At 39.7% G+C, this 26,656-nt stretch overlaps 1 protein-coding gene across 1 annotated transcript in view; it reads left to right on the top strand.

Annotated features, from left to right (window-relative positions):
• Positions 1 to 26,656, top strand: part of VWA3B (von Willebrand factor A domain containing 3B) — a gene marked incomplete at its 5' end in the record, with an annotated part of 314,866 nt that overhangs the window by 216,189 nt on the left and 72,021 nt on the right. Inside the window, 3 exons of the mRNA XM_006870778.1 lie at positions 10,125 to 10,243; positions 15,589 to 15,639; positions 21,710 to 21,902. Of these exons, the coding sequence (XP_006870840.1) occupies positions 10,125 to 10,243; positions 15,589 to 15,639; positions 21,710 to 21,902 (363 nt within the window). The remainder of the gene's footprint in view (positions 1 to 10,124; positions 10,244 to 15,588; positions 15,640 to 21,709; positions 21,903 to 26,656) is intronic.

Below are 26,656 nucleotides of genomic sequence, written 5' to 3'. Positions count from 1 at the left end.
ACCAACCAATAACATTCATATAAATGGAGAAAAGATTGAAGTTGTCAAAAACTTCATTACGTTCAGATTAACCATCAACACTCATGAAAGTAACAGTCAAGAAATCAAATAACATATCAGGTAAATTTGCTGCACAAGGCCTCTTTAAATTATTGAAGCGCAAAGATGTCAGTTTGAGGACTAAGGTGCACCTGACCCAAGTCATGGTATTTTCAATAACCTCATATGCATGTGAAATTTGGACAGTGAATAAAGAAGACCATAGAAGAATTGATGCATTTGAGTTCTATTGTTGGAGGAGAATAATAAAAGTTCAGTGGACTGCCAAAAGAACAAACAGATCTGTGTTGAAAGAAGTACAGCCAGAGTGCTCCTTGGAAGCCAGGATGGTGAGACAGTGTCTCTCATAATTCAGACATATTGTCAGGAGGAACCAGTCCCTGGAACAGGCTATCATGCTTGATACAGTGGAGAGTTGGAGTAAAAGAGGAACACCCCCAATGAGATGGATTGGCACAGTGGCGGCAGCAATGGGCTCGGGTGTAGCAATAATTGTGTGGTTGATGAGGGAGAAACGGGGCAGTGTTTAGTTCTGCTGTGCATAGGGTTGCTATGAGTCATTGCCGACTCCATGGTACCTAGCAACAACAAGTAACAACATTGAGAGTAAAGCAGAATTGGTAATAAAAGTGATGGAATGTTCTGCTTTAGGGAAGATGGAGTAAATGTACTTCACCTTATTATCTCTCACTGAATGCAAATGCCATCCTGGGCATAATATATGCAACAACTGTCTATAGACTTTGAAAACAAAGTGGTCACAGAAGAATTGGTGAAATAGAACTGAATTCTTAGTTCTAGCAAACTATCAAGTGAGTTTAGCTTCCCTTCCCACTCCCAGAGTTTCCGGCCATGGAATCAGTAGTATGCGCCTCAAAATCCAGAAGTATGCACCAAGTGTAGACAGAAAGAATCCCAAAAGAAGCTCTTTCTGGTAGAATTGGGGATCACAGTGCTGTAGGTCAGAGAGAGTGGGGAGAATCCCATTTGTTTTTCATTCTCTCCATCTCCCCTACCTTGGTCACTAGCAGAGACGTCAGTGGCAAAATGATGGCGGGGCAGTCAGGAACTTTGCACAAGAAGAACTTTGGGGGAGGAGAACTTCTCTCTGACCAGAAGAACTGTAGCTCCAAGACGGAGTGTGAGGCTGATTCCATAATGATCTCTCTCTGTCCTCCTGCCAATTGGTGCCAAAGGCAGACACAGTCACTGGTGTTGGCCAGCAATGCAGAGAAATTAAAGCCCTAGTTTTCCTGCTGGAGAAAAGGGAAAGGAATACTAGTGAACTGGAAACTCTCCAGGAGATCATGGAAAAGACAGAGACCAACAGTGTAGTTCCATAAATATTAGTATGGATGTTTGGAATCACCTCAGAGCAAAAGTTTAAAAAGTGAACTGATATTGGGACCATAGCACACAGAATATAGGCTGTGTGTTTAACCTTGTTGATTGCTTTCTAAAGCTAAACAAAGCATAGGCATTTTCCATAGGATTTTAACAAGACCTTGAAGCTTATAACATACTCAAAATGGCCAGAATACAAACTTAAATTTGTTACTCACCATACAAATTAAATCAGGAAAATCTCGATTTGCAATGGAAAAGATTATCAAACACAGATACCAATCATGACATTATACATAGATATTGGAATTTCCAGGAAAATACTTCAAAAACAGCTATACTAATAATAATATTTATAATACTTAAAGACTCCTAGTGTGGTGCTTGTAGGACCAGCACTGAACTTTGAACCATAAGGTCTTCAGTTCAAACCCATCAGCTGCTCCTCAGAAACCCTATACGCAGTCACTATAAGTCAGAACTGATTTGGCACTTAGCAGCAACAACATAATAATAATCTTTTTAATACTTAAGAAGTAAGGGTGAATAGTCTTTAAATTGGTGGAAAGCTTAACAAAGAAATCAAAGATAAAAATAAGAACCAAAAGGAAATTTTTAAAATAAAAATACAATAGACAAAAAAATTCACTGGATGAGCTCAGTAACCAAATGGAGAAGGTAGAAGATGAGTCGTAAACTTGAAGACTGATTAATAGATATTAATCTGAATATCCAAACTGTATAATGTAGAGAAAAAAGATGAAGGAAAAAATGAACAGAGCCTTAGGGACCCAGAGTACACTATACAATGGTCTAATATTTCAGTCATTGGAGTATAGGAGAAATAGCATGTAGTCCAAAAAATATTTTAAGGAATAATGGCTAAAAGCTTTGCAAATTTGGCAAAAGATATAGACTTAGAGACATTTAAGAATCTCAGAAAACCTTGAATAGGGTAAACACCAAGAAATTAATGCCCAGACATATTATAATTGAACTTCTGAAAACTAAAGACAAAACATCTTGAAAAACAGGCAAGAGAAAGATGATTCATTTATTAAGGAGTAACAATGATGTAAAATCTGTAATTTCCTACCAGAAACATTGTGGGGTCATAAGGAAATGGAACAACATTTGTAAAGTACTGAGAGATCAGGACTACCAACTCAGAATTCTATGATACGTTCATTTGAAAAAACATTGTTTTTAAATAAAAAAGCAATAATGCTATTAAGTACATACAGTTTCAGACACTGTCTCCTTGATATGTTAATATTTAGATAAATACTTTGTGATTCTACTACTCTCTTAGCTACACCATCTTGGAACACATCAAGGACGTTTCCCCTTTGGAAGATTTTCATATGGTCCCTTGCATTTAGAACATTCTGCCTCACCCTTCACCCTACTGGTTCCTTCTCATCTCTTCTGACTACTTCAATAGCACCCATAACCCACTTTGTCATCCCCTATCCACCACTTAGCTCCTTGTTTCCTTTTTCACATAGCTTTCAATTAATATAGTTAGTTGATCATTTGCCATCAGGGAGCATGATGGCGCTGTAGGGTAAGCACTGGATTTTGAGCTACTAGGTTGGCAGCTCAAGCCCACGAGCTACTCCACAGCAGAAAGATGAGACTTTCTGCTCCTGCAAAGATTTACAGCTTCAGAAACCCTACACAGCATTGCTTTGAGTCAGAACGAATTCAATAGCTCTTAACAACAACAACAACAACCTGGTAATTCTGAGAGAAAAGCATTTCAGGGAGAGGGAACTTTGCTGGAACAAAGTGAGTAAAGAATGGAAAATGATCTAAGAATATGAGGAGTGCCAAAACATCTAGGGCCTATAAAGCCATGTTCAGAACTTTAGATTTTACTGTCACATCATATATGCACAGTGGAGAGTCATGAGTAACTTATGATCTTGAAGATCTTGGATTAGGTGGTAGCAGTAGAGAAGGAGTAAAGATTTGAATTCTGGATAGATTTTGAAAGTACTGTCAAAAGGATTTGTTGATGGAGTTTATGTGTCTTGGTGTGGTGCTGTGGGTTAATGTACTAGATTGCAAAGTTGGTTTGAACTACAAGCTCATCAGTAGCTCCTTGGAAACCCTATACAGGGTCACTATGGGTTGGAACTGACTTGATGGCACTTAACAGCAACACCAACAATATAAGGAAAAAAGGATTCTCCCAGGAGCTATCTAGGCAAGTGGTTGGGTCCCCTCAGGGCAAACCCCCTTCCAAGACTAAGACTCAAGGGGAATACATGAGCAGGCATGTGGTATGGCTGGTGACCACGTTGGTCACCAATAAGGGGAAGGGGGTAGGGAATAGCAATGAAGATGTGAGCTAAGTGCAACCACATTCAATAGACTCCTGTGAACCCAGGTTGAGACCTGGTTGGTCAGCAGAATGGCAAGACCTGGGGGCTTCTGGGCCCAGAGACAGTGACATGGCCACAGAGGACTAGAGCGGAGAGTGAAGCATCCAGCTGATATGAAGTGAGGGGAAATGCACAAGAACACTCATACTTGCAGATAGTACCCACTTGACCTGGCTTCAATGGCTGGATGATCAGAACTCAACTAGAAGAAGAAAGAAGAGGAAAAAAAGAGTAATCCACTACAGTTTGATGAACTTGACCCATACTTATGGATGTAGTAGCTCAAAAGAGGGAACAAATCTTTACATCTTTACAGCAAGGATCATGCCCACCCCTTCGATACACAGGGTTGACAGACATGGACAACTTAGACATTGGCTACCCAAAAGGAGGGGGCTACATAGGCAAGAAGTGACTGGCTTACAAGCTTTCAAGAGGGAGCCTAGTTCCAGAGGGTGCGGGGGAAACCAGAATCTCCACTGAGTGGTTTTCAATCTGCCTGGATGGGGCTGATGAAAGGAGATGGGGATAAGACTCTTGTGGTACAATAGTGCATAATTGCTATCAGGACTGACTGTGAGGGTTGAAAATGTAAAGGTAGACATTTTATAACAAAAGGAGGGGAGTGGTTTATTTTGCAGTCCAGGAGCAGAGGTCCCTGGGACCATCAAGGGAGAGGGGCAGAGTGTGGGACCCTACCCAGAGAAGCAGTGATGCCAGAGATGGAGGCAGAGATGATAGCATGGAGAGATGGAGTGGCTGGGGACTCTGGACTCATGGATGGGGAGGGCCTATGTGCTGGTGGCCAGGAGGCAGGCTTGTGGGTGTACCATTTGGCTGTTTGATGATGCATGGAAGGGATTGTAATCATTACAAATGTTCTCCCATGTAGACTATCACATAATTCACAATAAAAACTTGAAAAAGGAAAAAAAAAAAGAGTCCTGGTGTGATGCTATAGGATAAGCACTGTACTTCTAACCACAAGGTTGGCTGTTCAAACTCACCAGCTGCTTCTAGAATACCCTATAGAGAGTCGCTATGAATCAGAACTGACTCGACAGCACTTCACAACAACGAGAAAGAATGCAACCAAAGATAAATACCTAGTTTTGTTTCTGAGTAACTAGAAGTTTGGGATTTCTATTTGTTAAAATGAGAGAAAGTAGGGTAGGCTGGTCTGAGGGTAAGACCCAGGAGCCCAGTTTTGTTCATGATGACTTTGACTGTTTTAGGTTTCTTCCACTCTGTATCTCAACCTCTGCCCAGTACAGAGGACACTTCTCAGTCCTTATCTCAGAGCTTTAAGTATCTGACAAATGTCTATTATTTCCTGAAAAAGTCCTCTCTCTTTGCCTCCATGATGCCACACTTTGTTCTGCCCAAGGTTGGGTAACCAACACCTCTCACCTAAAAGACTGCATCAGTCACTCTGCTCTCTCCATTACAACCAGAGTGCATTCTACAATCTGATTTAACTACATGACTCTCCATGTCTAAAATTCCTTCAGGTTAAAATGCAAACCCTCTTATCTTTCTTCCATCAACAATATTTAATGACTGCTTTCCTTCAGTCAGGCACTGTAATAAACTCTGAGTATATGGGTGAAGGTCTTTGTTGTCACAAAACTTATAATTTATCTAGTCAGGAAGACTGATGACAAATAAATAATAAGGTAAAAAAGGAAACAGGCTAAGTGTTGGAAAGAGGATGGCAAAGTGGGCGATAGATGCTATTGAAGTAGAGTCAGAAGAGCTGAGAAAGAACCAGCAGGATGAAGAAGCAGAATGCTCTAAGTGCAGTCAGGGAACCAAATGAAAATGAAAATCTTCCAAAGGGGAAAAGCTCTTGATGTGTTGCCGGATGGTGTGGTCTAGAGAGTAGTAGACAAATGGGAGACAGACTGTGTGGGATGAGAGAGAGGAGCAAGGTCAGTCATGTTGGACCCTGTAGCTTGAACATGACCCTGAGAACATGTTATAGACAGTTGTTTCTGGTAGTACTTTGAGACACTAACTGAAGATGGAAGAAACGGGGAAGGAAGAAAATCAGATGAAAGCCATTGCAATAGTTCAAATAGGAGAGAAGGAGGGCCAAAATTTAAACAGAAAGTGAGAGGGTGAATTTAATTAAGAGATGCTTTGGAAGTATAATTAGATTTTCTACGAAATGTCTAACTGGAGACTTTAGCCCTATTAACCACTACCTGTCTGTCACTTTGCTGTCCTGTGGTGGCTTATGTATTGCTGTGATGTTGGAAGCTGTGATACCAATATTTCAAATTCCAAAAGAGTTAACCATGGTGGACAGGCTTCAGTGGAGCTTTCAGACTAAGATAGACTAGAAGGAAAGGCCTGGTGATTAGTAAAGGCTCAAGGCTCACAGCTGGACATTGTCTGACTCACTTGCTTTGGATATGACATCAGGAGAAATGAACTGCTGGAGAGGGATATCATGTTTGATGAAGCCGTGGGTCAGTGAAGTGAATGCAAGAGAGACCTTCAATGAGCTGGGTTATCACAACTATCAAAACGATGAATCTGACAATGCTTGCTATTATGAGAGTGATGCAGGACTGGGCAATGTCTTACTTTTTGGTACATAAGGTTGCCATGAGTCAGTCAACTTGACACCATCGACCTACCTAACCTACCTACCTACTTACCTACCTATCCATCCATCCATCCATCCATCCATCCATCCATCCATCCATCCATCCATCCATCCATTCATCTTGGATTAAACTTAGTAAGAAATAGAACTTATGCAAAATAAATAAATAAATAAATAAGGAAATTACATTGAGAGATCTGAGTAAATGAAGAGATATAAAATATTTCCTGCTTAGAAAATCAACAGATCTCAAATTAGGCTGAATTTAATGAATCCTAATAAAAATTCCAATGATTTTTTTTTTAATCTTAATATCTGATGTTCATTTTAAAGAATAGGATATCATCAGAATTTTTAAAGGTAAATGTATTTAAAGGGAACTTTAGTATTAAAACAAATATTATCACTACGGAATCTCTGGTTAGTACATATGGTTACACTTGACTGCTAGCCAAAAGGTTGGTGGTTTGAACCCATTCAGTAGCACTTTGGAAGACAGGCCTAGTGATTTGCTTTCAAAATGTCACCACCTTGCAACCCTTATGATGCATTTCTGCTCTGTGCATGTGGAATGCCATGAGTTGGAATCAGTGGAACAACAATAGCAGCAGCACATATTGTAAAGCTATCATACTTAAAGCAGTGTGGTAGTAGTGTAATAATTACACATAGTTCTATTGAATAACACAGAATATTATACTATAAAAATCTCTCCTAGATTTTGCCTATGAAAAGTATCCTGGACAAAAAAAAAAATGACTAAACAAATGGATGACTAACAAAGTCTCTACACCATACTCGAAAAATTGAATATAGGAAATCAAATCATAAAAATTTTACAAGACATTAGAAGTCTCTCTGACCATGAAATGGACATGGACTTTCTGAGCTTAAAAATGAACAATTTTCACCATGTAAGGAAAAAGATTTACTGACAACCTGTGATCTGCATATGATACAACTTTTTTTTTTTTGCTGAAAGGGAAGAGGAATTGAGCCACTTGTGAAAACCACATAAGGCAGCTTTCAATATGGGTTACATCACAACATAAAGAAAAAAAAAATATTCACTACTGAACCAATAAGCAACATTACGATACATAGAGAAGATATTGAAGTTTTCCAGGGTTCCATTTTACTTGGATCCACAATCAACATCCATAGAAGCAACAGTCAGGATATCAAAGGACATATTGCATTGAGCACATTTGCTGCATTAGATTTCTTTAAAGTGTTAAGAAGCAAAGATGTCACTTTGAGGACTAAGGCACACCAGACTCAAACCATGGTATTTTCACTCACCTTATATGCATGCAAAAGCTGGACAGTAAATAAAGAAGACCAAAGAAGAATTGATGCCCTTGAATTATGATGTTGGTGAAGAACATTGAATAGACCATAGACTTCTAGAAGAATGGACACATCTGCCTTGGAAGAAGTACAGCCAGAATGTTCCTTAGAAGTGAGGATGGTAAGACTTTGTCTCACTTAGTTTGGACATGCTATCAGAAGGAACCAGCAGAGGGTCAGTGAAAAAAATAGAGGGTACGTGAAAAAGAGGAAAACTCAAGAGGTGGATTGACACAGTGGCTGAAACAGTGGGCTTAAGCACAGCAGTGGATGTGTGGATGGTGCAGGGTGGACCACTTCCGTTCAGGGTTGCAATGAGTTGGAACAGATTCTATAGCACCTAACAACAAGAACTGAACATTTCCTCATGTCTAAAAAGCAATAATAAAGTTAAATGGCAAGAATATTTATAATATTGTATCAAAGGGTTGATTATTGTTATGTACTATTGAGTCAGAACCGACTCCACGGCACATAACAACAACAACAATGGAGTAGGGTCCAACTCATGTCAATCCTCTGTACAACAGAATGAAACACTGCTCAGTCCTGCACCAACCTCACAATTGTTGTTATGCCTGAGTCCACTGCTGCTGTTACTGTGTCGGTCCACCTTTAGGCAATCTTCCTCTTTTTCACTGACCATCCATTTTACCAAGCACGATGTCCTTCTCCAGGGACTGGTCTTTCCTGAAATATATGTCTGAAGTAAGAGAGACAAAATCTGGCCATCTTGGTTTCTAAAGAGCACGGATTTGTTTGTTCTTCTTGCAGTCTGGGGTACTTTTAATATTCTTCTCCAACACCATAATTCAAATACATCTATTCATCTATAGTCTTCCTTATTCATTGTCCAACTTTCACATTCATATGAGGCTATTGAAAAGACCATGGCTTGGATCAGACACACCTTCGTCCTCAAACTGGTATCTTTGCTCTTGAGCACTTTAAAGAGGTCTTGTGCAGCAGATTTGCCTAATGCAATACATCGTTTCATTTGACTGCTGCTTTCATAGTGTTGGTAGCCTTTCTATATTGCTGATATACTTGCTAATATAAGAGGAGTTTTTGGACAAAGAGAAAAATTCTCAGTAGTACTTTAATGTTCAGTTCTTAATCCTATATACTTATTAATCAAGCAACATTTAAAAATAGTATACAAGGATCTTTCTTCTAAATATTTACAGCATTCTTAAACCACAAGTTTAAGTTTTGATCACAACTTGTATATTTAATAAATTAACTTTTCCCAGATATATAAACATTGATTCTCAATGTAAGCAAATATTTTAAAATAACAAACTAGAGGTGGAAATGGTTCTGGTGGGCAAATGTGTTGCTAGTGCTGGTGATCTAGCTGCTGTGTGTGTGTGATGGAACTGGAAAAATAGTGTTAAAAATACACTAAATCCACACTCATTTCTCTCATATAACTTGTTCCCTTTGTGTATTTTGTTATTCTTATAGAATGTGGCTTCTTTGCCCTCTAAGAATTCTTTGTTTGACATATATAAGAATCTCTTATAAACTGAGAAGGAAAATGGCCAAAGAACAGATCGTCTCAAAAGAAAATCAGATGTAAAATATGCAAGAAAGATGTTTAACCCAGATAGTAATTTAAAAATAAGCAACAATGAGATCCTGTTTCTAATTGTCCACACCTATCAATTTACAGAGGGTTATTATGAATTATAATTATTAATTATGAATAATAAAGAAGACCGTAGAAGAATTGATGCTTTTGAGTTATGGTGTTGGAGGAGAATATTGAAAGTACCATGGGCTACCAAAAGAACAAATAGATCCGTTTTAGAAGAAGTGCAGCCAGAGTGCACTTCGTCTCTCATACTTCGGACATATTGTCAGGAGGGACCAGTCACTGGAGAAGGATATCATGTTTGGTAAGTTTTGAGGGTCAGAGAAAAAGAGGAAGACCCCCAATGAGATGGATTGGCCAAGTGGCAGCATCGATGGACTCAAGTGTGGCAAAAGTAGTGAGGTTGGCTCAGGATCAGACAGTGTTTCTTTCTGCTGTACATAAGGTCGCTATGGGTTGGTACTGACTCAATGGCACCTAACAACAACAACAAATTATGAATGATCAATTCTGACTAGGTTTTCCTGAGAAAAGGTGTTGTTGCTTATGGTGGTTATTTAAAAGTATAAAAATTGGAAGGAAAAGGTGAATTATGGCATCTCCATTTCTTGTGTTTTTGTTTGTGATGTTTTTATATATTGTAATTTTTCTACAAGTATAGTGTTTTGATATTATAACCAGATTGATTATACAACCATGTATATACATTTTGAAAGGCACATATGTGTGAACCTATAAAATAACACTTTCTTTTGGTACTGATATGTAGGTGTTCCCTCTGGCTCATGTGTGCAATGACACCAATAAGATGACATTAATTAACCCCCAAGGAGTGAAACTCAATATCTACAAGCAAAAAGTAGAACAAGCAATTAAGTCCTATGAAAAGTGAGTATTACTCCTGGCTACTCTTTAATGAATATAGATTTTGCTTATTTGTGCTTTCTTATTTCAGCTTTGGAATTTTCATCTGAAGCAGCTATTTTTTAAACTTTCTATAAGGAACCTCAACAGCAGCAGCAATTAATATATTTACAACAGAGTCTTAGAGAAACCATCTTCCATTTCCAAAACCCATAGAAATCTCATGTTTCCATGAGATCTTTGACATTTTCCTTTGAGCAAAATGAACTTGATCATTTCACCAGCTAACATTCTATAAAGTGACTCATTAAACTCTACAGAATGGTGCAATAATGGAAATAACTATATATTATTTGTAAAAATTATGTCAAGATCGAGACTGAAAATTTTACTGCAATGAAAATTGTACTCTTAAATAGTTACTGTGTCCTTGCCAGCATAGGAGGCTTCTTTTCACAAGGGTGTATAAGCCAGTCTTCACCCTTGAGGGGAGGCCTAATCATCACCCTACCCCAGCCCCAGTACATAATTAATCCTTGGTGCACACCACTTAATTAAATGTCAAGCATGCCCAGCTTCTTCTGGCAAGCCTGTTCTTGGTTCTAGAAGGTTGGGTAAAATGAAAAAAGCACATGGAAGTTAATGTGGCCCAGGCAAGTATTTACTGACCTCCTGTGATTTTGCAGTGCATCTAGCGAGTGTTGAGGAATATAGGCCCACATGGAGTGCACACTCCAGGTGCAGCCTGCAGTGCAAAATCAGTTTTTTCCCTGTTGACCTCTCCAAATCTCCTTGCTCTTGAGCCTTTCCCATTGCCCTCACCTAAAACTTGAGGCCCTTACATGCGCTTCTTCAGTGCCTTCCCCTACTCCTTTGGTATTTTTCTGCATCTTTACCTGGCCAGCCAGAGATGAACTATCCCAAGGCTTACCCTTTCTCTTGGGTCTGAGGCTTAGCTGTGTTGTGGTTGCCCGCCCTCATTCGTGGCCATTTCTCTTGCTCTAGAAGAGATACTTCTTGCCTCCAAGCTTTGCTCTTTTCTTCCTGTTATCCCCTAGCTGGCCTTTCCTCCCCTTCTTACCTCAGTGCCAGTGACCTGCCTCAGGGAGGCTTTTCTCCCCTCTCTCTCCAGCCCCTACCCTTGGAAGCACTCAAGCTTCTTCTGAGGTCTGTGGCTTACTAGTGTCTCACCCTGAATTAGTGTCAGCAACTGAGGCCAGGGGGCACCCTTGTTTTCTCCTTCAACTCCTTTTCCTAGCAAGTGTTTGGCACATTGTATATGCTCAAAAAATAATCAAATTACATATGTGTAAATATTTCATTTGAATTGTATATTGTTATTATATGCCGTGGAGTCAGTTCCAACTCATAGCGACCCTGTACAGGGTTTCTGAGGCTGTAAATCTTTATGGTAGCAGAAAGCTTCATCTTTCTCTCACAGAACAGCTGGTAGTTTTGAACTGCTGACCTTGCGGTTCACAGCCCAATCCATAACCACTACGCTACCAGAGTTGTATAGAAGAATTCAAATTTAGTTTTGAAATTCATGTTCAGTCATCCAAAACATAATATAATAAGAATACTCAAATTTTAATTTAATTTGGTTGAATAATTGAGTCCTATCGTAACCATCGTTACCTTGAGAGCACCATGGCTCTGTAGGATAACCTCAAAGTCCATGGTTCAAGAACACCAGCCGCTTCAAGGGAGAAAGATGAGGGTTTCTGCTCCTGCAAGGATTTACAGCCTCGGGAACCCTATAAAGGGTCTTTATGAGTTGAAAAGAATTCAACAGTGTTGTTGCTCTTAAGTTGTGTCAAGTCAGTTCTGACTCATAGGGTTTCCTAGGAGTGGCTGGAGAGTTTGAACCACTGACCTTGTAGTTCAAACTAGCCTTGCAGTCCAGTGCTTTATACCACAGCGCCATACCAGGACTTAACAACAATATCATTACTCTGTATGAGAGCATGGTGCAGGGATGCAGGCTAGAGTGCTGAGGTTAGTCAGGGACACAGGCTAGAGCGCCAAAGTCAGGCAGGGACACAGACTAGAGCGCTGAGGTCAGGCAGGGACAAAGGCTAGAGCTCTGAGGTCAGGCAGGGACACAGGCTAGAGCGCTGAGGTCAGGCAGGGATGCAGACTGGAGCACTGAGGTTAAGCAGGGATACAGGCTAGAGCACTGAGGTCAGGCAGGGATACAGCCTAGAGTGCTAAATTCAGGCAAGAATACAGGCTGGAGCACTAAATTCAGTCAGGGACACAGGCTAGAGCTCTGAGGTCAGTCAGGGACATAGGCTAGAGCGTTGAGGTCAGGCAAGCATACAGACTAAAGTGCTGAGGTCAGGCAAGGATACAGGCTAGAGCGCTGAGATCAGGTGCTTCTGGGTTTTGTGCTTGACCTTGACACTTCCTCTGGGAAAAGTCATGTGATAACTGGACTTCAGATTCCTTATTTACAACGCCTTCTCACAGGGCTGCTGTTAGTGTTATTTGAGTTTTGTATAAAAAGCAATTAACGTAATTACATCCTCCTTTCATTTTCTATGTCTGCCAATCCTAACGTAACCATAATATATGGTGTGTCTTTGACACCTGGCTGTCTCTTCACACTGGCTTAACCTTTCCCAAGGACTTCAGGAACAACAGGGCAGCCCCACTTCCAGGTAGAAGAGAGCCCTTCTTCACTGGTAACAAACCAAAATACAGACATAGTGATTTGACTTCTCACTTGCAGTGAGTAAAAGAACCTGGAAATGTGTCTTTGCACTCTTTAGAGAAATACTGTGGAGTGCTGGTGTGGCACTGCAGGATAATGCACTGGACTGCAAGGTTTGTTTGAACTGCAGGGTTGGAGGTTCCAACTCACCATCTGCTCCTTGGAAACTCTATACAGGGTTACTATGAGTCGAAACCACTATGAGTCGACAACATTTAACAACAAGAGAGATACTGCCATTATAAAAAGTTCAAACTCAAACTCACTGCCATCGGTTGGTTCCAACTCATAACAACCCTTAGGGTTTCTGAGGTTGTAAATCTTTCCAGTAGCAGAAAACTTCTTCTTTTTCCCCAGAGTGTCTGGTGGGTTTGAAATGCTGACCCTTCGGTTAGTCCAGTGTTTATTCTACAGCACCACCAAGGCTCCTTTATTGTCATTGTAGTCTTCTCATTAACAGTGTTAATATTTAATACTAGACTGCTAACTGCAAGGTTCAGCAGTTCAAACCTACCATCTGCTCATTGGAAACCCAGTGAAGTCACTCTGAGTTGGAACTGACTCGACAGCACTTAACAACAGCAATAAATGAGCATTGTTATTTAATATTAATTTTGACTTTATAGGTAGTCAGTTATTTTCATTATTTAATCATATTAGTATTGCACAGAACTGAATTAGAGACATGTGATGACTAATTGGACTGACACCAGCAGTTTCTCAGAGTATCTAAACCTTCTCTAGAACTTGGAGGGAACCAATGTTGAGTTCCTCCTGGTTGCTTTCTGTGTATACATCTCAGTTCTCTCAACACCAAGGCTAGATGGTACTATCCCTCTCTTGGATGGGAAAATGCAGTTTCACAAAGATTTGTGACTCAGTATCTCACATAAACAAAGTGGGGATGTTGAGATTGGAACCCTTACCTGAATCATTCCAAAGCCTGTGCCTGCAGTCGCAGCTTCCCCAATACCTTGCTTCCACTTTGGCTTAGACTTCAAAGGATTTTGAAGTTTTGTTTTGTTTTTCAGAAAAGCACACACACACACAAATGCATACTATGAATCTTTTTAAACAATCTTAGAAGCTTTGATCATTGTTATATAAGCCACATGGTTAAAGAAGCCAGTTCCCAAATAAGCCCCAAAGAACCCAAACTTCAAGTGAGACAAAAGCACTGAGGTGATTTATTTTCCTCCCCTCTTCCTGACTGCTTTTCCAACAACACTTAGAGCACACTTACCTGTTTCAGATACCATTTTGTGTACTGTATACACACGGACTCATTGGGTCCTCACAGCAGTATTAGGAGAGGTACTCTGCGAACCACAACGTCAGCAGTTCAAACCTACCAGCTGCTCCTTGGTAACCCTACACATGGTCACTATGAGTCAGAACCAACTCGATGGCACTTAACAAAGCTATCATTATTTCCAGTTCACAGAAACTTGGGTCCTTACCCAAAGTCTCACTGCTAGTAAGGAGTGAATCCCTTGGGCCCAGGTGCTCTGACTCTGAGCCACTGTACCAGACTCCTGGCCTTGCTCTCCCCCAGCTCATGCCAGGAGCACAGGCAGGACAGAATCCTCTAAAATGTGTTCACAGAGCCCAGCTCCACCCCCTGGGAGTTCTGTAGTGAGGGGTCTACTTCCCAGAGAGCGACAATGCTTTCTACCTCATTTTATTGAAGCAGTATTTTCTCCATGGAGCACTTATGACCCTGGAGCCTGTGTTCTGTGCCCTGTATGCCAGGAGACCTGATTTTGAGTGGTAAGCTAACAGAACAGAACTGGGCTGGAACTTTTGAAGCAAGGAGAGTTATAGCTTCAGTAACTGACCTACAGAAACCACTGGTTTCAACCTCCTTCTTGCCCCTAGAGTGGCACTATCTCCCTGAAAGCAAATCCACTCATATGTATTAGCCTCCACATGGCCAGCAAGCTGGGGGTGGGTGAAGTTGGCCACTTCATCTGTCTGTGCCTCTTTGCAGCCTCATTTGGAAGATAAAGGGGTCAGTTTGGTTAGTCTCTAAAGTGTTCTGACAGTATTGCTTATAAATATATGAACCTATTGTGCTGTGAAAACCCATGCAGAAAGCAAGGCAAACTAAGGGCCTGTTGTGTTGTTCTTAAGAAGAAAATGGTAGGTGTTTAGATACATTACCAAAGAAGCCAAGCCAGTTGTCAGTTCTGACTCATGCCATGTGCTTTTGAAAGCTCCATAAAGTTTTCCATAGCTTTTCAGAGGTAAATCTCTAAGCTTTTATTTTGAGGTGCTTCTGGATGGATTCAAACCACCAACCTTTCAGTTAGCAGCCAAGCTTATAGCCGTGTGTTATTAAGTCACCCAGGGACTCCTTAGGAACCTTAATGCAAATATCATGAGGACCAATTTGTTTCTTTTGTTAACCTAGGTTTCAGGTGTCTAAACTGAGGGCTGGCTCCTCCTTTAGTATTTGACACAAATGCCCCAACCAGGCTTTCACAGTGATGCTGAGGGAGGGAGATGCTGTTAGCTCTTTAAGCAAATGACAGCTGCATGGCTCAGTGGTAATGGCATTTTGCTGAGGCTCTCCTCCTGGGCCTCTCAGAACCTTTTGCAATGGAATGTAGTGTTGCTGCTAAATGACTGCTGTTGATGTTTCCTTTAACAGGCGCTTAAATAAAATCGTGTGGCAAGCGTTATCTGAAGAGGAAAAAGAAAAGTAAGTTTCCCCAGCCCTTTTCATTTCGAAGGCAGGGATTGAATTAAGTGATGGTTGTGAGACTGTCATCCTTTGCTTGTCCAGTCACATCACTCATTGGTTGTTCTCTTCCACTTACTCTGAGGGCTGCCAATAAGCCCAGGACCGCAGATCTAAATCAGGCAGGGACCTCCCCTCAGCCAGCTCCCACCTTGTAAGAGCTGTTCTGTGTTGGCATAGAAAACAATACTACAAGATCAAATTAGTTTGAAAGAGATACACAGAGTTCAAGGAATTCATGTTGAGAAGGAAAGAAGGTCAGAGAGAGAAATTCCTTCAGCCTGGGCTAGGGCTGTGGTTTAGGAATTTGGAGGGAGACAGTGGTTTAGTACATTCTTCACCACCATCAGCTTTACCCTCGCCACCTCACTGAGAGCTGGCTGTGTGCCAGGTGCTGCACAAAGCGCCTCACCTCCACCATGCCATCTAATGCTCATGGCTTCCTTGTGTGAGGGCATTGTTCCCACTTCTCAGCAATCTTCTGCAACAGTATGGTCCTGCAGGAGCAATATCAGCACAAACGGTGGGTGGAAGGGGTAAGAGGCCGCAAGCTGTATTGGAAGAAGTCTTTCCGAGGATTCTGATGCCACTCCAGTGTGCAATTCACTGGCAGAGAGAAATTGAGTCATTTCCCCAAGACCACACAGTTGGTGAGTGCCAATATCTGTGTTCTACCCCAGACCTGTCTTGTTCTATAGCTTGTGTTTTTTAATAGTCCGGAACTTAAATAACAAAGTGCGTCTTCTAACACCATTTACAAAGCCCAAGTTTTGGTTTGGTATGTTTGCTGATGAAATTCTCTGTGTCTGTTCACGTGGACAATTAAATTTGCTTCATTTCACAGGTGCTATTCGGTCTGCGGGAAGGTGCCCTCCACTCTCTGCATGGTGGGCTCCTGTTACTCTCACTGCATCAGAGGCCTCCTGATCACCCTAGGGCCCCTCAGGTTTCTCTCCTGGTTCTTGTTAAGTGCTGTCAAGTTGGTTCTGACTCATAGTGATTTTGTATTGGGTTTTCCAGGAGCAGCAGGTAGATTTGAACCTCTGACCTTGAAGTTAGTAATCCAGTGTTTATCTTACAGCTCCTCACTAGGGCCACTTCTCTCTTGCTATTACTTATATATTTGCTTCTTAGCATTGGTCATAATTTATAATTATATATTTCTTGTAATTATTTATTTCCTTATTTTCTAACTGTATCTCGCCACTGAATTTTAAACTTTACAAGACAAGTACTGTAGCCATTGCTAGTCTAAGAATTCCCAGTGTCTAACATGGAGTCCTTTTGTGATATGGTAGGACCGCAAAGTCAGCAGTTCAAACTCACCAGTAAGTTGCTCCATGGAAACCCTATACTGGGTCTCTATGAATAGAAACTGACTCAAGGGCATTTAACAACAACAACAACAAACACAACATGGCATAGTGTGCTTGGCACAGAGTAGGCATATAATTAATATATGTTGAACAATTAATGAGGTCTCTTTACTGTGAATGTCAGCATTCGGTGTTTGTTTTGTGTTTTCTTTACTAATAATGTCTTCACCTCTGCAATTGTTTGATGCCTTTTAAAAATTTTGACATTGATTTCCCAGATCTGAAATCAGAGAGTGATTGTGTTTCCTTTAAAAATATCTATTTGGTTGTATGTTACAACCTTCTAAAGAATCGTTTCTAGCTATATTCAAATATTTGTAAGTTGGGAAGAGATTTCATTTATTGTTATACTAAAGATTCATGTAGGTAATAGATTACTAGAAAGTTAGTCCTGTACTGTGCTGTTGTTAGGTGCTGTTGAGTCGGTACTGACTCATAGAGACCTTACACACAACAGAAAGAACCACTGCCCCGTCCTGCACCTATCTCACAGTTGTTGCATGTGAGCAATTGATGGTCTGTTCCACAGTCTTACCCTAGCCTTGTTTTGGCTGGTGATATACGGAGCTTTTCCATCCTCTCTTTCCACAGATGTAGTCAATTTGATTTCTCTACATTCCATATGGTAAGGTCCATGTGTATAGTCGTCTTTTTCTTTTTTTTTAAAAGTATTTGTGATGAAGTCATTGGTCTTGCAAAATTTTATCATGCAATCTCCAACATAATTTCTATTACCAAGGCCATATTTTCCAATGACTCATCCTTCTTCTCTGTTTCCATCGTTTGCAGTTCAATCACCAGTAATTATCAGTACATCTCGAGTGCATGTTTGATTAATTTTAGACTGAAGAAGTTGGTAGCATTCTTCAATTTTATCATAACTGGCTTTTTTGGTTGGCACATAAATTTGAAGTATAGTAGTATTAAATGGTCTTCGTACATGTCATGTTCTGATTATTAATGGATGTGTACAGTTGTTTTTCCTCATTTTGAGTTATGCCCCATCAGCAAATGAAGGTCCCAAAAGCTTTACTCTATTCATGTTATCACTATCAACTGTACTTTTGGGAGGCAGCTCTTCCCCCATCGTTTTTAGTGCCTTGCAGCCTGAGGGGCTCATCTTCCTGCACTGTATCTATTAATATTCTGGTGTTCTTTATCATGTTTCAATATCCAACATTCTGGTGCTGACAGTGCTCTTCATAAGATTTTCAGTGACTAAATTTTTGGAAGTAGTTATCTCTCCTTCTTCCTAATCTGTCTTATTCTGGAAGCTCATCTGAAATCTGTGCACCATGGGTGATCCTGCTCATATTTAAAATAGCAGTGGCATAACTTCCAGAATCACAGGAACACACAAGCCACCACAGTATGACCCACTGACAGGCGAGTGGTGGTGAATAGTGTGGTGAATTCAACCCTGGTGCACACCTTTCCTGATTTTGAACCATTCAGTGTTCCCTTGTTCTGTTCAAATTACTGCCTCTTGGTCCTCTTCGCTTTCAGCAAGCAAGGTTGTATCATCTGCATATCACAGGCTGTTAATGAGTTTTCCTCCAATCTTGATGTCTCATTCTTCTTCAGATAGTCCAGCTTCCTGAATTATTTGCTCAACACACAGAATGAATAAGTATAATGAAAGATTATACAACCCTGGCACACCCTTGTTCCCTCGTTCTGTTCCAACAACCGCCTCTTGGTCTATGTTTGGATTTCTCATGAACACAGTTAAGTGTTCTGGAATACTCATTCTCTGTAATATTATCGATAGCTTGTCATGATACATACAATCAAAAGCCTTTGCATAGTCAGATGTGTGGATTTGACCACAGAAGGTGCCCCATTGGGTTGTCATGAGGTCCTTGCAGTACTTCTTGATGGTTGTGGGGCTTCGGTGGAGGCTCCAAACAGTTGGGCATCCCCAGAACTAACTTTCCTGAACAAGTAGTAGATAATCTTTTAGCTGATGTAGTTATGGCCTTTATTATGGTTGGGCCAGTGTGGGAAGTGGAGATGTCCATAAGATGGTGATGAGCATAGGATAGAACCCATATTACAAGAATATGAAAAAGCCCATGGAAACTCTATCGTTCATACCTTCCAAGAGGACTTCTATGGGGAAGTCTTCAATGGCTACCTGAGTCCAGAACTTTGATTCTTTAGAGTCACTTGTTTCAGCCATTTAAGGTGATATTTAGGAAGCTAAGAAACAACTAGATTTACCAGGATATTTGAAGCTCAAAGAAGACAGTTTCTTTTAAGTCCCTAAAAGCAATATACTGAGTGACCACTGCTGAAATCATCTTATTTACTCATTCACTGTTTTCTGGTATTTTACTGTTTACCACTATGTGGAATCATCTTGGTTATATTTTAAAAATCAAACATTTTCCTACAGCTGTGAGTTAAACAATACAATGTTGCTATTCTATTATATTTCAACTGTTAAAACCATCATGCCACAGGACTAACCAGATTCATTTTAAAAATCAAGATTCTTTATTATGTTAATGAAAACTCCAATCTTTTCCAATTGCTCCACTACAAAGGTCTTAAGTTCTTATGTTGAAAATAAACATGTAGAAATATGGATGCAAAGGCAAATCACTAGTCTGAGATAGGAAGGGTAATTCTCATAGTAAACTACCAGCACATGTTTATTGTACAACACATGCTGTTAGACAGAGCTTGTGGAAATAATGCATTAAAAACAGGCTTGTTTATGAGAAACCTATGAGGGGAAATCCATATTTGTACTTTAGAAATTGTGCCTTTAATTCATCTTTTTCTTTATAAGTTCAAATCATTGCACTCTTCCACTTTTCTTATAAACTTGTCTCAATTTTAAGAAGTCTTGACTCCCTCCTCCTACCATGTTGATTGTTTATTTAAGACAAAGAAAAATGAATTATTTCTTGAGTCTATAGGTATCCTTTTTGTGTTGGGTAACACTTGTTTCTCCTTTTAGAAAGTAGATATTCTTCAACGTTTTTCTTGATTTTGTTCTTTTTTCCTTTATTATCAATATCAATCTTTGTCTATTTAGAGTATCTCACAACTGAATACTCACAAGAGATTGAATTTGTCTGTAACAGTTCATCCTTTGACAGTATGGACAGTAATTGCCAGTTAGATCTGTATTGCATTTTGAGGGAGATGGGGAGAACTTCATCTTTAGGTTTCCTCAAGATTTAAATGAACACAGCAATTCATTTATATATACTAGTTTCTTAACACAAAATGGTTGTCCTCTCCCTGCTTGGGGAACTAAGAGTCAATTAAAATATGTATGATAAAGAAATTTCCATTTTTAATGTAACGACCCTAGCAGTTCTAAACCCTGTACATACACAACTGTAACAATATGATTTCATGCCAGTCTCAATAGTACTTTAGCTTAAGGAAAAGGCAAAAATAATATAATTTTAGTTAAATAATCATCATCCTGTACATTTTTCCTCTGAACTATATGATTTTTTTGGTCACTGGATTCTTGTTTATATTGGCAGAAATTTTAATTCTCTTTGGGATTTAGAAAATTAAGATTACAGGTTGTTGTGGACTCCTGATTTGGTATATCACATCATCATTCACTTTAGCATCAGATCTGGGGAGCAGAGACAGTATATAGAAGGCATTTTTTTTTTTTTAATTCTGCTTTTTCTTTTTTCTTTCATGTTCTCTCTTTTTTTATTTTTACGTTTTTATTGTGAATTATGTGATAGTTTGCATGGGAGAACATTAGCTTTACTTTCATCCTATCGTATTTTGTTTCATTACCATGGTTACGATCTCCTCTGTGCCTCATCAAACATAGAAGGCAATTTTAAAGGTGATAGCTCATAAACCTGTTTTTAGTACATTGGCATCAATGGATTAGAATTGGCTAATAAAGATGCTTATAAAGTATATAGAAAAATGTGCTAGCTGATGGTAAAGTATGGGGAAGCATGGATACATTCAGTTGGCTTGTGCTTTGCTCTATGGATATGCGTAAACAAAGTAGGTTGTGACTTTTTAAATTTTTTATTAAGAATTATTACAAAGTTAATTTAATGTTAGAAATCTAATACTTTGAACAAAGATGCATCAAATATCAGTGACTTTATGAGACAAAGTGAAAAATGAATGCAATATGTAAAAAGAGATTTGCGTTTGTTTTATATGAATAGTTTTCTGCTAATTGTGCCCTTTTAAGTGAAAAATTCTTTGCTATATTGTTACCTTTCATTTCATTAAGTAGCCTCATCACTTTTGAAAATCTTAGTGTACTGTTCACAGGTTAGGTAGTAGTAATTACATTTATATTTTTTAAAGTTTTATATTAAGTATTATAAGAAATATTATTATAGAGGAGTAACAATCTTATCAGTCTGAATATTTCAAGCATTGAAATTAATTCTAAGTGAAAAAAAAAAAAACTCAGTTAATCAAATGAGATAGTGGGGTAAATGGTCTACCATAATTCATGAGAGAGTGCTAAATTTAATTTGTGTAAATACTGAAGTCCTGATGAACCAGTTGGCAGCTCTGTAACTACCAGCCAACGCCTGTTTTGACAGATGTTTCTTAGGGGGAAGGGTTTATAGCAAGAAGCCATCTTACTATATATTTTTATATTGTTGTCCCTTTCTTTCTTCTTTTTTGTTTTTTAGATTAGATGCAAACAAACCAATGCAGTACTTGGAAAACAAAGCAGCTTTAAATGAGGCACTGGAACGGTTGAACTGGCCCATTTCACTGACAGAATTGTCATTGTTGGAAAATGAAATCTTAGCTGGGAAAATGTACATCCAGCAGGCCATGGAACTCCAGGAAGCTGCCAAGAAGGAAAATTATGTGAGCAAGGTACTGCATGGTTGGGTGTGTGGAAATTTCTGTATTGCCAAGACCATCCTCTTTGGCTGTCCTAAGTCATTTCTCTTTTCTACATTCGTCTTCCTAGCCTCTCCACTCTGATCGCCCTAGGACTTAGAGCCAGCCCAAGTTGCAGGATTTTATTTATTTAAGTTTCAGGATTTTATGCATCCAAAGAAAATACTATTTGATTTTACTATGACCTTTGCCATTACATCATAAATCCTTTCAAGGAAAACCAAAAATAAACAGAGGTATGGCATAGTGATTAAAAGTCTGGACTTTGGTTTAAGCCAGAACAGAGTCCCAGCCTCAGTAACTGATCTCAGCCCATTATTCAGTTAAGAAAACCTTTATTAATAGTATCTGCCTCAGAGAGCTGTTGTGAGGATAAAAGCAACACTAAAAGTAGTTAGTGCTGAATGCCTCCTGTTGTTGTTGTTGTTGTTGTGTTAAGTGCCATTCGAGTCAGTTCTGACTCAGGAGTGGCTGGTATGCTTGAACTGCTAACCTTGTGGTTAAAATTGACCTTGCAGTCCAGTGCATTAACCCACACCACCACACCAGGACTCCAAATGCCTCCCATAAGCGTTAGAAATTATTTTCATGATTAATATAACAAATGTTTTGAAAAGAAAAAAGTGATTTACAGTCTTACTTCTTTATTTTTACCACTTTGGAGTGTTTCCTCTGAGTTTCATGGTTTTTCTCCTTGAGTAAATGTCTTTTACATAGATGCAGTCAGTGTGCCTATAACTATTTTATATTCTTTTTAGTTTAATACTTTCATGACTAGATTGTTTTCTGCTTTGCATTTTTTGTTTGTTATCATCATATTGAAATCAAGAGGAAAACATTTTTAAGTAATATGGATTTTGATACAATTCTGTGTGATACATGTGTCCCAAGTGGACTCTGGTGATAGGATTGGTGGGATGAATCCCTTTTCTTCAGATTCACAAAGTTATATAGGTCTCAGCCAGGTGGTAGCATGTACTATATGTAACTGGGATAGCAGCTTCCCAAGAAGCCTGAGAGGCTAAAAATGTTGGTAGATGATATATGTCCCATGGGTCACGAAAGAGTTAATTTTCATAGACTTTTCCTGTGTTGCCACTGAATCTTCAGGTTGATATTTTGGTGGTTATATAATATTCCATGGTATGTTTATATCCTTATTTATTTAACTCTTTACTAAATGTTGAATGTTTAGGTTCTTTTGTTCTCTGCTCTTTCACATAAAGTTTAATGACTCCTATATTGTATATAGTTGAAATGTTTTGTTAATAGATTCTTAGAACTGGGATTCCTGAATCAAAAAACATGAACATTTCAAGGCTCTAGATGTCCACTGCCAGTGTAACCACCCTTTCTGCTGGAGGGTGGATGTGTAACCATGGCAGAGTTTATTTAGTGTCTTACTGAATTCTAGAAAATTCTCAGATAGTCACCATAGATAATCTAAAAAATAAAAATAAAATTCCCAAAGACCTGACCTTTGGGATTCATCATTTTCATTCTGGCCTTAGCCAAATGATACTAGCTTTGCCTTGTTTTAGATTTTGTATTTGCTACTCTAGATTTTCATGTTTTGTTTTGTTTTTAATTTTCTTTTCCCCCCTGGATATCACAATTTTTACTTCAGCATAGAAAGCTATGCCTTTTGTAGAGTCTGGATAAAGGCAAAATTGCTAATAGATCTTATGTCTATAGTGTGATTCAAATGAATTGACTTCTGACAGAGTTGTTTAGCATTTCCTTGGGAAACATTGCCTGAAAAGCACTCATAACTAGAATGGTTGCTGTTAACTAGAATGGTTAAAAGCACTCATAACTAGAATGGTACTATCAAATTGGTTCCAACTCATAGCGACTCTTTAGGCTGGGTTCTCTAGAAAAGTAAAACCAGTGAAACTTACGGATATATATATCAAGAGATGTTTATGCCAAGGAAATGGCTCACATAGTTGTAGAGATGGAGGAGTCCCAAGTCCAGGTCAGAAGGCAGGCTGGCAGTCAGGTTCAGGAAGCAGGTCCAGCAGGCAGGCAGGCAGGTAATAGAACAGGTCACCGGCTCAAGTCCAAAGAACTGGAGGTGACAGGACAAGCCAGATACAAGATCCAGACCCAGCAGAGAGCAAGCAAGCTTTGCCTGAGTGTTTAATATATTAGAAGTAGGTCACACCCCCAAGAAAACATCCTTTATTAATTGATTGGCTACTCATCATAAAGTTAATTTTGTATTAAATTTCATTGGGGATAACTACATCTCAACTGTTTTTGTTGTTATGTACCACGGAGTCAGTTCTGACTCATAGTGACCCTGCACAGGATTTCCAGTGCTGTAAATCTTTACGGGAGCAGAAAGCCTTATCTTTCTCCCGCAGAACAGCTGGTAGTTTCAAACTGCTGACCCTGAGGTTAGCAGCCCAATTCTAGAACCACTGAAAATCCTGGCCCGGTCAAGTTGACACAAAAGCTTAAGTATCATAGTGGTGGTGGTTGTGTGCCGTGGAGTCAGAATCGACTCATAGTGACCCTGTACAAGGTTTCTGAGGCTGTCAGTCTTTACGGGAGCAGAACGCCTCATCTTTCTTCCACGGAACAGCTGGTAGTTTCGAACTGCTGACCTCAAGGTTCGCAGCCCAATTCGTAACCACTACGCTACCAGAGCTCCTTGTATCATAGCAATCCTGTATAAGGTTTCCAAAGAGTGGCTAGTGGGATTGAACCTTGTGATTAGCAGTCCAGTGCTTATCCTACAGTGATTATAAATGATGGCTTTTCCCATGTGAAATTGTGTAGGTACCCCGGCCTTACAGCAGGATTTACTAGCATTTTTGCTTTTATCTAGAGTTTACATTACATTTACAAATGCTGTGGGTTAATGCACTGGACTGCAAAGTCGGTTTGAACTGCAAAGTCAGTCGTTCAAGCTCACCAGTCGCTCCTCAGAAACCATATACAGGGTCGCGATGGGTCGGAACTGACTCGACGGCACGTAACAACAACAACACTACTAATGGAGTAAAAAGAAACCTCTAGTGATTCAAAACACAGATAGTGTCCTTTAATGAAGTTGTCCTGGTGTGGTGTTGTAGGATAAGCACTGCATCACAAGGTCGGTTTGAATCACAAGGTCAGTGGTTCAAATTCACCAGCTTCTCCTAAAGGATTGCTATGAGTCGGAACTGACTCAATGGCACTTAAGAACAATGATGAATTTGTCTGGAATTCTAGAATTCAAACACTTATATTTCCAGGATATGAACTAACTGTTCTATTTCTTTATTCCCTTATCTACAAAGTGAGAATAGAATTAATATCCATTGAAGCTAATCTCTTCATCCAAAAGCATTTGTTCACTCCCTACCATGGATCAGATTATGTGCTTGACACAAGAGATCACAGGCAATGAAGAGCTACCTTATCCATTGCGCTCTCTCTCTCTCTCCTTAGGTGATTAGATACCTGTTAGACATGAGCTCTGGTAGCATAGTGGTTACAAATCGGGCTGCGAACCTTAAGGTCAGCGGTTCGAAACTACGAGCCGCTCCGCGGGAGAAAGATGAGACTTTCTACTCCCGTAAGGATTTACACCCTCGGAAACCCTGTACAGGGTCGCTATGGGTCGGAACCGACTTGACGGCACTTAACAACAACAACAGACATATAATGGAGTTGGTTCACTGCGTTGAAGACTTAGACCCAGTCTTCTGGAGGAGGTAGCTACTGGAATCTCCACTCCATGAGTGGAGATCTTGTTCTGGCTTTGTTTTTAGCTGTGTTTACAGCAGCTAGAGTAAAGCCTGGCACACAGTGGGTACTGGACAAATATTTATTGCACGAATGAAACCCAGAGACTTAACAAGCAATCTTATAAATATGATAACAGAATCAAGCCCAAACAGAAATTGAAAGATGAATAAAAGTGACTGGGTCTAACTGTAGAGTTAGGGAAGACTTCACAGAGGAGAGAGATCATTCATTAAATTTGGTGTGGAAAGATGTATAGGAATTTGGGAGTTAGGATATGAGAAATGTTCTTCATGAAAGAAATAGTCTGTGCAAAATCAGAAAGGTGGGAAGGGAAGAGCATGCATGTTCATGTCAGGAAACAAGATCAGAATCTGAAGTATATAATTTTCTGAACATAATACTTCTCCTTACCATGTGTTAGCAATTTTGTTATGTTAATTCCATTTTCGTCATGCCCCCATTGACTTGGTTTCATGACCTACTAACGATTCTCAACTTCCCTTTGGTTGGGACCAAAGCTAAGGACTGTGAGATCTTTTGAGATAGTGGGGTGAGATGCTAATCATTTTCACTTAATTGATTCTGTGATTCTATGATTGTAAATTGGAAGAAACCTTCTGCTAATCAGTAAGATCTCTACGAGTTAATTGATAGTGTGTAGTAAAAGCCATCAGAAATGCTCACGTGTGTTCAGCAGGGTGTGGTCACTGTGTTTAGCCCACCCCCAGGCCCATTAATTGTGGACGATGGCCCATCTGATGCCCTCCTTTGCAGTTGCCCTGTTGGCACAGCTTCATGACTCATCTGGTGAGGACCAGAGGTGGGAAGGACCAGTGACTGTAAATGTCTGTGCCTGACTAGCCCTGCTTTTTCTGCTCAGGCTTTCCCTGGAAGTCCTTACCTGGACTCGAGATCAAACCTAAGATACCAACTATGTTTCCCACATGCTCTGCCCCACAGCCTAAGATGTGGTGCATGCCATGCTT

The sequence above is a fragment of the Chrysochloris asiatica genome, unplaced genomic scaffold, assembly GCF_000296735.1.
Source record: "Chrysochloris asiatica unplaced genomic scaffold, ChrAsi1.0 scaffold00150, whole genome shotgun sequence".
NCBI lineage: Eukaryota > Metazoa > Chordata > Mammalia > Afrosoricida > Chrysochloridae > Chrysochloris > Chrysochloris asiatica.
This window is presented reverse-complemented; position numbering and strand designations above follow the sequence as displayed.